At 44.8% G+C, this 11,129-nt stretch overlaps 1 protein-coding gene across 1 annotated transcript in view; it reads right to left on the reverse strand.

Moving 5' to 3' along the window:
- SLC13A3 (solute carrier family 13 (sodium-dependent dicarboxylate transporter), member 3) overlaps positions 1-11,129 on the reverse strand; it is a 15,803-nt gene that overhangs the window by 4,580 nt on the left and 94 nt on the right. The window contains 6 exon segments of the mRNA XM_009070103.1: positions 1,460-1,555; positions 3,823-3,948; positions 4,811-4,996; positions 5,701-5,767; positions 10,441-10,604; positions 10,960-11,129. The exon segment at positions 10,960-11,129 is cut by the window's right edge and continues 24 nt beyond it. Coding sequence (XP_009068351.1) covers positions 1,460-1,555; positions 3,823-3,948; positions 4,811-4,996; positions 5,701-5,767; positions 10,441-10,604; positions 10,960-11,129 — 809 coding nt within the window.

The raw sequence follows: 11,129 nt of genomic DNA on the forward strand, positions 1-11,129 counted from the left end.
AGGCTGACCCTCAGGGTGTCTCAGAGAGGAAGGGCCAAGCAGCTCCTCATGGTTGTTCCTTTTACCATTGCTCTCCAGGATGTCAGCTAGAGATGGTGGCACTGCAGCTCGAGCAATGCAAAAGGATGACTGAGATTCAAATCACATATGAGACAGCAGGAACAAACTTCTCCAGGGTCAAAATCTAACTGGTATCCCCTAGACACATGACAACGAGCAGGGTGAATGGCAATATCATTCACCAAATACTTAGTGGAGTCAAGGTTTAACCAAGATGATGCCTCACAACACTGTTTAAAACCTCACTGAGCACAAGGAGGGGCACGTAAGCCATTGGGAAGAGGCCACTTGCACTGATTTTTAGTTATGCAGTTGCTAATCAAATTGGTAGAGCTCAGCTTAATGGCCTTTCCCACTCCTAGATCTCAAAGTGGGACTTTGATTCTTTCAGAGACATTTTGCAGGCTGCTCGATAATGTACTGAATGGAACAAATAAACCAATTTCTTTCATTTGCAGCACAGGCACAGACAATCATCTTTGAAGAGCCACTCCATGTTGCACACAGCAGCAATAATTACAATGTCGATAGCACGACACAAACATCTCTGAATCTTCACAGCATCACCCTCAGGATGAAAATACTATTTTACTGATGGGAAAGCACAGATCATTTAAGGATAAAACCTGCAGTTTCAGCACCCTTCACTAGCCCTGGCTGCCCAGAATATTGGTGGATGGTTGGACATACCTAGGGTTTGATTTCTAGAGATACTCAACTTTTCCTGCTTCTCCCTTTTTTTGGCATTTCTTCTAAGTCTAAAACTTGTGTTTCTTTCTGCTGGTGCCTTTCTCCAAAGTACTATCCCCACCACTGCAATTTGCACCAGCTTTTTCTTTCTTCACCTGACTAACACAGTTGAAGGAAATATTCAGAAAAATAATGTATTCCAAAGCATGGATCTGACTTCTTTCTGTATACTTTCTTTGAGCTTTGGGATTTCTTAAAGTATATCCACAATCCATATGATTCACATCCATCATATGATCCACCAGCCTTCTCAGCAAATGCCTCCTGCTTTGCAGGACAGATATGCACAACCCTTCAAAATTCAGCCTGTGCTGGTTAGCACCTAACGCACACAGGACTGAGTTTGTCCCTGGAGTAGGGACAAAATCACACACAGTAATTAAACAAACCCGCAGGAATTCACTCTATGATAAGAATGCTGTTCTTGAGAAGATTTGAGTGCAAACTGCTATTGCAATTATTCACATTAGTGAAGGTGAAGAGGTTGGAGCATGCAAAAAGCAAAGATCAGCAAACTGGTTGAGTAGAAATAGAGATATCATTTTCTTTTTAAAAACTCCATTTCCCCCCTAGTTCCCCATGCTTAAGACAGGACATTTCCAAACCCACTTGATTTCTTCCTCATTTCAGTCCTGACTTTACAACTCACTTTGTTGGTCCCAGTTTCTGATAGTCCTCCTTTATCACTTCCTTGGCTCTGGCTTCTGCATCCACTCTTATATTTGACTTTTTTGTTTTCCAGCCCCTGCCAAGAAACATGATTACATTTTTACATGCCTCTGACATAAGTGACACATAGTAAATGCTGTGTTTTGTACTGCAGCACATACATGACTTGGTGTACTTCTCCAGCACCTGCTCTGCAAGGTTCCAAGAGCTGCACATCTCTGGCAGCAATTTTTGTTAGCTTCAGATTCTGAAGACTAATGATGAATGTCTCTGGTACAGATAAAGGCAACAAGGCCCTATCTTACACACCCTTTGCCTATGCATCCATACAAAGGGGACCCTGCAGAGGTGAGGAAGTTTCCCCTCATTTATATTCTGAACTATTTCTTCCAGCACGGGCAAATGAAAGTCCTAACGCTGCAGGATTTCCTCATCTCAAGCAGTTACCTACTTGGGCAGAATGACTAGGAATAGGGTGACATGGAAAATGAATCTGTCCCTTCATTTCTCAAGTCACTTGTAATTTCCTGGGTGATCCCAGGATGCTGCTGAGGATCAACAAAAATGTGAGGAATTTCTAAGTGGCCGGGAATGTTAATGTGCTCCTGGCTAAGCCTCTTAGCCCGGCTGCACTGCCTGCACTCAGCTTGCTCCTTTGTAGCATGTGCATACAAATGATATATTCACATCTCACACTGCATCTCCCATCACATCCCATGATACTGAACCTGGTTTCTAACCCTGCCTGTGACCTTGATTAAACCTACAACCCCAAATTTCTGCATCAGGTGCACCTGCCCATCCCCATGGTGCCTATCCTTCCCTAATTAATTCACTGTTTCAAAGGGATATCATGGCTGGATCTTCTACATGGATGAATGGTTGATCATTCAGAAGGTTCTGCACCTCAAACAGCACCTGGCCCTTCGACTTCTTATTTTTGGGGGGTGATATTAACAGCAGCCTCAGCTCAGCAAAGTCCATGCCTCAGCCTTTTAATGCCTTTTGGACTCAAGCGAAGCCAACCTGCTGCTGGAGTGATGTTCACCTGCCTGGACTGTGCTGCAGGCACCAAGGACTTGCCCACATTGCAAGTCCAGCCACTATCCTCGAGTTGCTACAGCCAAAGCACCCCAACAGGTTCCTGTGGAGCCTTGGCTGCACTTGTGCAGCTCTGCAGTGTCTCTTCCATGCACCTTGTCACTGGGGAATACTGGTATCCGTGCTGGCCCAGCTATCCCAATACAGCCGAGCTGTGTGCTGACAGGGATGAGCCAAACAAAACACAAAGCATCACGTTCTCCGAGCACAGGAGCAGTTTTGCATCTCACCAAGGGCTTTGGTGTCTTCCCTCACCTGATATCCAGGGGCTGTGCTGACAGGATGCCAAGGCCATGCCCCAACCCTCACTACAGAACACAGAATTCAGGCTCTGCACTGCACAACTCTGGGCACACGATGCAGAGCCCCACCAGCAAGTCAAGGACCAGACATTGGCATTTTCTGGATTAAAACTTTCCCATTGATATTTTTTCCTATGTCTGAGACAGTGTAAATATTTGGACACCTGTTCCCTCCCTCCCACTTACCATTTCCATTTAAAACTCAAAATAACAATTAAAGACTTTTATAAATATTACAAATTCTGTACAGTCCCTGGAGGAAGCAAGACTGTTACTATCACATGAGTGTGGAGGGGAAAAAAGGGCTCCACATGAGCAACACAGCAATGCTGCAATCGCCTTAAGTCGTGTGCACTAAGGGTTGCATGTATCCAGCAAAGATTTACTGGAAAAACATGTTATTCTCAGTTACAGATTAACACGTTGTTGTAAAATTAAGCCCTGTTGTGAAGTAATCTGTTCCAAACTCATGTTTCTGCCCCAGGAACAAATTCTGGCTCCTTTATGTTCGAGGAGATTTTTGCTTCTTATTCCAAGGAAACCAAGATTTCATCCTGGTCTTCAAAGTTGATTTTCCTTCTGTCAGTGAAAATCTGCCACTGATCTCCATGGGCCCAGGTCAGGCAGTTAAACAACCTTTAAAAATTGCATGTTTAACTGAATGAATATAATACATGCTCTGTACACATTTGTATTTCAGTTGGGTAAAGTATATGTAACTATGAGATACCTCTAAAACCTTCCTATGGTATATGAGCTTCCTTAAGACAGAAGACATGTTATAGGATGAGCATGTTGGAGTTAGTTATGAACCCACTCACCCTGCAGGAGACAATCCTAGGTGATATCAGTAGATGTAGGATGAGAATCATGATTGAACATATATTTCACAATGCCAATATAACCAAACTACTTATATGTATAGTGATTATCAACATACCTCAGGTTAATTCCTCCATACAGGATGGAGATCCATAGCCATCCCATGAGAAGAAAAATCAGCATTAAAGGAAATGCAAACATAAACCAAGAACCAAAGTTCACCACATCACATTCTGGAAAATAACTAAGCAAATGGGAAAAATCAAGTTAATGCAAGATGGGAAAGCAACTTTTCCATTTACGGGCAAACAAACATCTGAAATCAGCAGTGAAATACCCCACAAACCTGCCAGAGTGCATTTCAGAACCATTCCTCTGTGTGTGTGTGTGCCTTAGCAGGTATCTGGGCTCCAGGAGATGATGTGGGAACCATCATCACTGGGACAAACCCCCCAGGACACTCTGCCACCCCCATCCTCCCAGCCCAGCTGTGCAGCCTGCAGGGGCAGATCTGGAAATGTCTCTCTGGACAGCTGATGCTTTCATATTCCTGAACACCCAGGATCAAACCCTGCTACAGCAACTGCTGGAGAGTCTGAACATGAACCCCAAAGTGTGCTGCACATGCCCAGGAGAGGCTATATGTATGATTTGTAGAGCCAAGAACTACCTGTGGGCACCTAGGCTGGCAGAAATCTCTGCTCCTATGCACACAGGAGGTATCTTCTATGACTAAGAAAACAGGCCAGAAGTAGTGGGTTCATTATTTTTCTTTCTATCATACAGTGGTAGCTATAATTGCTCACAAAACACTGCACAGCCTGCTTCATCAAAACAGTTACCAGGTTAATTGTAACAGTGGAGTCAAGTCCCATTAAATTCAAGGGGATTAAGAGCATCAGTGAGGTGAAGCACATATGCTCCAGTTTGGCTCACAGCCTGTCTGGCTACACTGGTTACAGCTAAGGCTGGTGCAACCACTCTTTGCTTTTGTTTCCCAGAATGTTCTGGAAGGTCATGAATTTTACAAAACACCTCTCAGCACAGAAGGGAATTTCCTATAAGATTCCAAGATTTACAAGGCTCCCCAGGATAGCCTCCCTTACCTCTTCAGCTGTCCCAGAAGGATGAGGTTTGGTGCAGTTCCCGTCAGCGTTGCTGTACCTCCAATGCTGGCTGCATATGGGATGGAGATGAGGAAACCTTTCCATATATTTGTTTTGTATTCCTCCTCCTTCTTTATGTCTGAGAGAACATCACTGGAAATCTCCTTGTCCTCTGCCAGATCTTTGCTTTAAAATAGTCCAAAAGAGAATCCGGTGAAAGCCCTGGTTTAAATACAGTGCAACCACTTCAGAGCCTTGACAGAAGGAAAATTCCCAGATTTTAGAAATCCAAGCTAACACTGTCCTCAAGGACACCTTAGCAGCTCAGTGCTGCAGAGGGGTCTGCTCTGTGAACTGACAGCCTTGCAGAGGGCAGAGCACCCTCAGCACCCACCCGTAGGAGCTGAGGGTGCTCTGCCCTCAGAACCTTCTAACACTGAGCATGAAGTGCACAGCACTGCTAAAAGGAAAAACAACTAACATTTGATAGCACCAAGAGGAAAGAAACATCTGTTCCTGTGTTTCTGAAAAGATGCTTCCTTCCCATTGCTGCTATCAAAGCAGGACCATCCCCAGTGTGTAAATCCTGGGGGGTTTTACATCACTGGCTTCACACATTTGATGTTCCTGAGAAAACCAAAGCACAAATCCCCAGCAGGAAACACTTCTGGCTATTGTTTCAGAGTGGCTGAAAAACTCTGCAATGATTTGGACATGCAGAGAGATGCTGAACACACAGAGGAAGGTTTCTATCATCAGGCTGCTAGTGATAGGGATGTTCAGTAAAATCAAAACATTGCAATGATTGAATTTCATATTCCTAAAACTTGGATTAGCTCAGGGGATAATTCTCTCTCAACTCTCTAATACAAACTTTATAGTTAACTTACTCCTCAGTACTTGCCAGAAACTGCATCTCAGTTGGTACAGTGTAAAGTTTATTCTGCTGTAAAGATGCTGAAAAAGAAAGATGAGGACTTTAAAACAGTTCAAAGCATCTAGAAAATTCTCCTTGAACCAAACAGAGGGACAGAGGAAACAGCTGCCATTTCAGAGGAGGGACTGTGCTCATACCAAGGGGATGGGGTCAGGAGCACCAGGAAGGGATGAACGAGCCTCTCTCCTGCTGCCACTGCTCCAGTCCCACCACAGCACCCAACTTCTCCTCCAACACCCACAGGCACTTGGTCCCTTTACCACTTCTGCCACAGGTCAGGCTTTGGGACCTTCTAACACAACCAGGAGTACCAGGGCATCCCTTACCAAGCCATGGGTTTGGGGTGGGGCATTAACCATAAGTCATTCTTAGGAAGAAACACTGTTGGGCCTGATGTATCTACAAGGAAAGCTCTCCAAGGCACAGCAGGAGCACTCCTGTCACTCAGCTTCATTCCCATGGATAAGAATTTTACCCTCTGCAAACACCTAGTGCAGTCACCATAAGGATGCAACTCCCTCTTTAAAGACAAGAGTGAGACACATTTGGTGATTAGGTTTTGTACCAGGTCCTCTGAAAGCCACCCTGGCAGCAAGGACCATTGCAAGCCCATCATCCCCTCCACAAACAACAGACCCTGCAGGCTAAGCAACCAGTCCCTGACACAAGTTTTGGGCCACCCCAGGGGACTCTGTTGCATACTCAATTCCCAGGGACCCTTTCTGCATGGGCTCTGCCTCACTGTCCTCCTTAACACCAACCACAGGGAACACAAGCAGGACTCAGGAGCACTTGAGGGAAAGGATATTTTGACCAGTATGACCAATGTTCTCTGGCAGTAAACTGGGAGTTTCACACCACTCGACCACACATACACATGGGAGAACTCAGAAATCAGAAGACAGACGTGCAATACAATCACTCTTTGTTACCAGACCTGACATTAGAACTCATGGCATTCAAGCTGCTGAGGTTGGGAGGTGTGCTATCAAACTCCAGTTTCCATATTCCTCTCAGGACTGGAGCACTTCTGATTTTACCCACCTTCAGCCCTGGTGGCTCTTCCCCATCACCTTGGCCCTGCTGCCTTTCCTTGTGCTTTCTGTGTGGTTTTGGGTCTAGAGGTGTGTGTCTCTGCACTTCCCTGGGCTCTGCAGAGCACTACATGCAGAGCCCAATTCCTGGTACTGCCACCCCAGCAGTCCCCAAATTTCCTTGCACCTCTCCTCAGGCTGAAGCACCATCCTCTTCTACCCAATATGCCCTGGAGACCTAAAGCAGTGCATGGAGAGAAGCCAGTGGTCAAAGGCTCAGGACTCACTCACATGTGTGCCACAGACACCGAGCTCGTTCCAGCTCAGTGAACCAAGGATTTTTGCAATGTCATGTTTTACACATCGTTAATTTACTGAATTGGAGTTAATTGGCTTGGACACACACATGCTGAGCTTTCATCCCAACCTTGTCACGATGGAGAGATGTAATTAGAAGGACGAACATTAACCCATGGTTGACTGTTGATCCCCAATGCATTTAGGGCAAGGCCTCTTACACTGCTGTCCCACTCAAGCCTAGTCCTGGCTCTGCAAGGACATAGTTCGTTCTACCTCAACATTTTTCAATTCTTTTTTCCTGCTAAGCCCATACTCCCATCCCATCTGGCCAGGACCATCTGTGAGATCTCTCTCAAGAAAGGTTTGCAAAGATAACCATGCAAAAGGAAAGCCAGGCCTACTGCAGAGATCTTCCTATGAAACTTGTAAAAAGGAATTGAAAATTATTACAGGTCCATAAGTCAGAAGAGGCCAAAGATAACTGAGGTAGGACCTGGTTGTACACACCTCTCACAGAGCAGTATGAGGATTCTGTGGCCATTTCACCAAAATACCTCATATAACTTAGAGGCAGAAATACTCTTCCTAGATAATTTTGGCTTTAATGATATTTTTATTGGTTCTAAAAAGTCAAAAAGACCTGAGAAGGAATATTTCCACCCACTGAAGGGTGCAGGCAGCAATGCTGTGACCATACCCTGCCAGCACAGGCAGCAGTGTCAAAAAATGCACATTTCCCACCTGCCCCTTTAGGTCTGTGAGTCTGAGTTACACCTCAAGCACTGACTGCAATTTACCTTGAATTTGCAGGAGAAATTATCTACGTAGGTAAATAAGGATGGAAATATTTTCTTGTGATTTTTATTTGGACATACTTAAGGTGCTCAGAGAGATGAAACAATTGCCAATGATGGGTTAGTGGGCAGAAGCAGGAGAGAGATCAGGCTCACTGGCTCACTAGCTCAGCTCAGCAGATTCCAGCACATCACACACCTATCACTGGAGCTGTCAGACAGAACTACAGGAAATCTATAACCCAACTCCAAAAGGAAAATTCTGGAAGTTGAAAAAAGCCTGTTGGTGTTCAGTTTATAACCCTGCTTCGATCAACCAGAACCAGCTGCCACTTCAGTGACCCAGGCCCACTAACTGCCTTCTTGCATCAGTGGCCAATAGTGTAAAAATGAACACTACACCCAGTTTTAGTTGCCAGTGACACAGGCATGCAGATACCTACTGATCTCTAACATGCTGCCTACGTGGTTGAACACAGACATAAGTGATTGAAAGCTTGGGATTCTCTCATCAGGAAAGTAGTGTGACCAATTGATTAGAGAACACTTCAATTCTGACACTGCGTGTGTAAGCAAAGCCCTACACAAAGCTGGTTTCATACTCTGTTGAGATTTCTTCAGCAAATCAAATGCTTTTACATGCCACATATGCTTTAATATATTTTTAATTCTTGTTTTTAGCCACCCAAGTATTTTACAGCTTCCTGGACTCTACTATAGTGTTACAAGGTCATATCCAAGTAGATTTGCAAACTGACCTTATCATATGCTCTTGTACAAGTTTTCTTCCACATAGAGCCCCCTCCACAAACAAACCTGTCCTTTTTGGAACACAGATTACAATTAAGGTAGACAACAAAAAACCCTGTGAAGCAAGTGTACCTTTTTCCTCAAATGCATGTTCCTTACATTCAGCAAGGTCTTCTTACATCTCACCTCCTAGGTGTGACATGAGATTCATCACTTTTGATTGACTTCAGGTTTAGGGCTTCCTTCAAGGAACTTTGCTGATGCAAAGCTTTGCTCACCCATTCAGAAAGATCACAGAAAAGGATGAGTCTACCTTGCGACACTAAAGTGCAAATAAAAAGTCTACAAGAAAACTTGCATTTTGGTGCTGCACATTTTACACCTGATAACTGCTTCAGTTGTATTTATGGCTTTCAAAGGTCTCTACCTTGAAAAAAAATACATCATCACGCAATCACATGATATTTGCAAAGCATCACTTTATTCATTCTTCTACCTGCATCTCTCTCCCTTTGCCTTTTCTGGCTTCTCTCACCACTGCAAGTGTGGTGAGTCAAGGATGTCAATTCTGTGCTTGACAGTGTGTAGAATAAGGTTGTGGTGGGGAAATCTTGCTTTTATGTGTTCCCAGACTCTACTGTGTTTAGTCACAACTACAGAGTCAAATCATTTCAGAGGTTGTGGTCAAGAAGGTTAAAAGCAGATTGACAAAACACAATGCTTCTACAGAACAGGAAATTAAAGCAAGCAGGTCAGTGGAGTTGATTTTAATAGATGTGAACAGTCAAAAATTCATAAAGCAAATGTGATAAGGTAACCTGGAATGCAAATATCTCATGATTGCTAGGCACTGATGATGAATGATTAATTATATCTTTATTAGAGTGTGCACATGTTTGAGGCTTCTTCTGAGGACTCATTTATCTGCCTTAGGATTCAGTGGGAACCAAAAAGCCATTGCTTTAAAAATCACAGGGACAGATGAATTACTAATTAGTGCAAGAAGGAGAAGCTGTGACCCTGCTCCAGCTAGCAGCAATAGCTGCAAAGGGGACTTCAGGACTTCATTTATGGTTTGCTGTTCCTCATCACTGTCTGCCAGAAGCCCAAACTTCTGGTAAATGACTTGTGAAGAGAGGCCTGGAGAAAATTCTTACCTGACTGCATACTCCTGACCCAGACTATTCATGACCTGCTTGGGAACACCAGCAAGTAGCAGCAGCAAGCTGGGAAATCACAAAGCACTTCATAAATCAGTATTTAACCTGCCAGTCTTCCCTTGAGTCCTCCCTTTCTCCTCCAGCTCAGGCTCCAGTTTCATGGGGAACAAATAGCACAACAAGAGGAGAACATATCTGCCCCAAGCACAGAGCAGCCCTGTGTGCCACATGGAGGGACCTCTGCCTGCCCCTGCACCATTCCACAGCACTCACCATCTGCCCATGTGTTACCACCTACAGCCCTCCCTGGCTCCAGCTATCCTCAGTGAGGCATCCCTACAAATCCCACTCCCACTCTGCCACACAGCTGGACTTTGACCTGTGCCAGCAGCAGGCTGGCTGGGCATCACTGCTGCTTGGTTTTCCAGACAACTCATAAGCACTGCCTGCTTGCATGACATGAGGAAAAAGCAGGATAAGAGGGAATACTCTTCCACTGTGGGAATAAAGTGTGTATTAAAGCAGGACCAGCACTGAGAGCAAGCTGCAGCTAAGAAACCTGGTACTTGTGCCAGTGAAGCCAATAAAACTGGGTGTATTTGACAGCAGCAGGGCAGACCTCAGCTGGCTTATACTACTGCCCTGTCTCAATTACCTTGGTTTTCTTCATTTTCCCTGTTCATATCCTTAGATGGGTCTTTGTCCCCAAAGAGGCTTTTTAAAATTGCATTTGCAATTGGAAGCATCATAGCAGTTGAGGCAGTATTACTTAACCACATGGACAGGAAAGACGTTGTCAACATCATCCCTAAAATTAGTCTGGAAGAGAGAAAAAAGGAAAAGCTGAATATCTTCTGTTTGGCAAGTTCTCTGACACATTACAGCTATGGGAGGAGAGGTTCATGTGCAGGGATAACAAAGCTAATAGCAAAAAGAACTTCTGTGACTATCCTGTAACTGGACAGAGCACAAACATGGGGCAGAACCAAACGATTCTCCCTGTGCTCCACTGGCTTTTGTGCAAACAGCTGAACAAACTCAGTAAGCTGGAGAAAAGGGAGTGTGGACAGCCCTCAGCAGAGGAGACCCTGGCATCATGACCCACCAAGCAGAGCTGCTTCCTGAGCACCTGCAGCTCATGTCCCCATGGAGATCCCCCTGCTCCCATAGTCACCTGGCTGGTTGGACTCCCACCAACATGAGGACCCGAAGCGCAATCCTGCGGTGTAAGTTCCACTCCTCAATGGCTGAGGCCATGATTAAACCACTGAGGAAGAGGAAATTGGTGTCTAAAAAATATTGTGGGCAAACTTTGTTAGATGGGAGGATCCCCAGGAAGGGAAA

The sequence above is a fragment of the Acanthisitta chloris genome, unplaced genomic scaffold (assembly GCF_000695815.1).
Source record: "Acanthisitta chloris isolate BGI_N310 unplaced genomic scaffold, ASM69581v1 scaffold660, whole genome shotgun sequence".
Taxonomy (NCBI): domain Eukaryota; kingdom Metazoa; phylum Chordata; class Aves; order Passeriformes; family Acanthisittidae; genus Acanthisitta; species Acanthisitta chloris.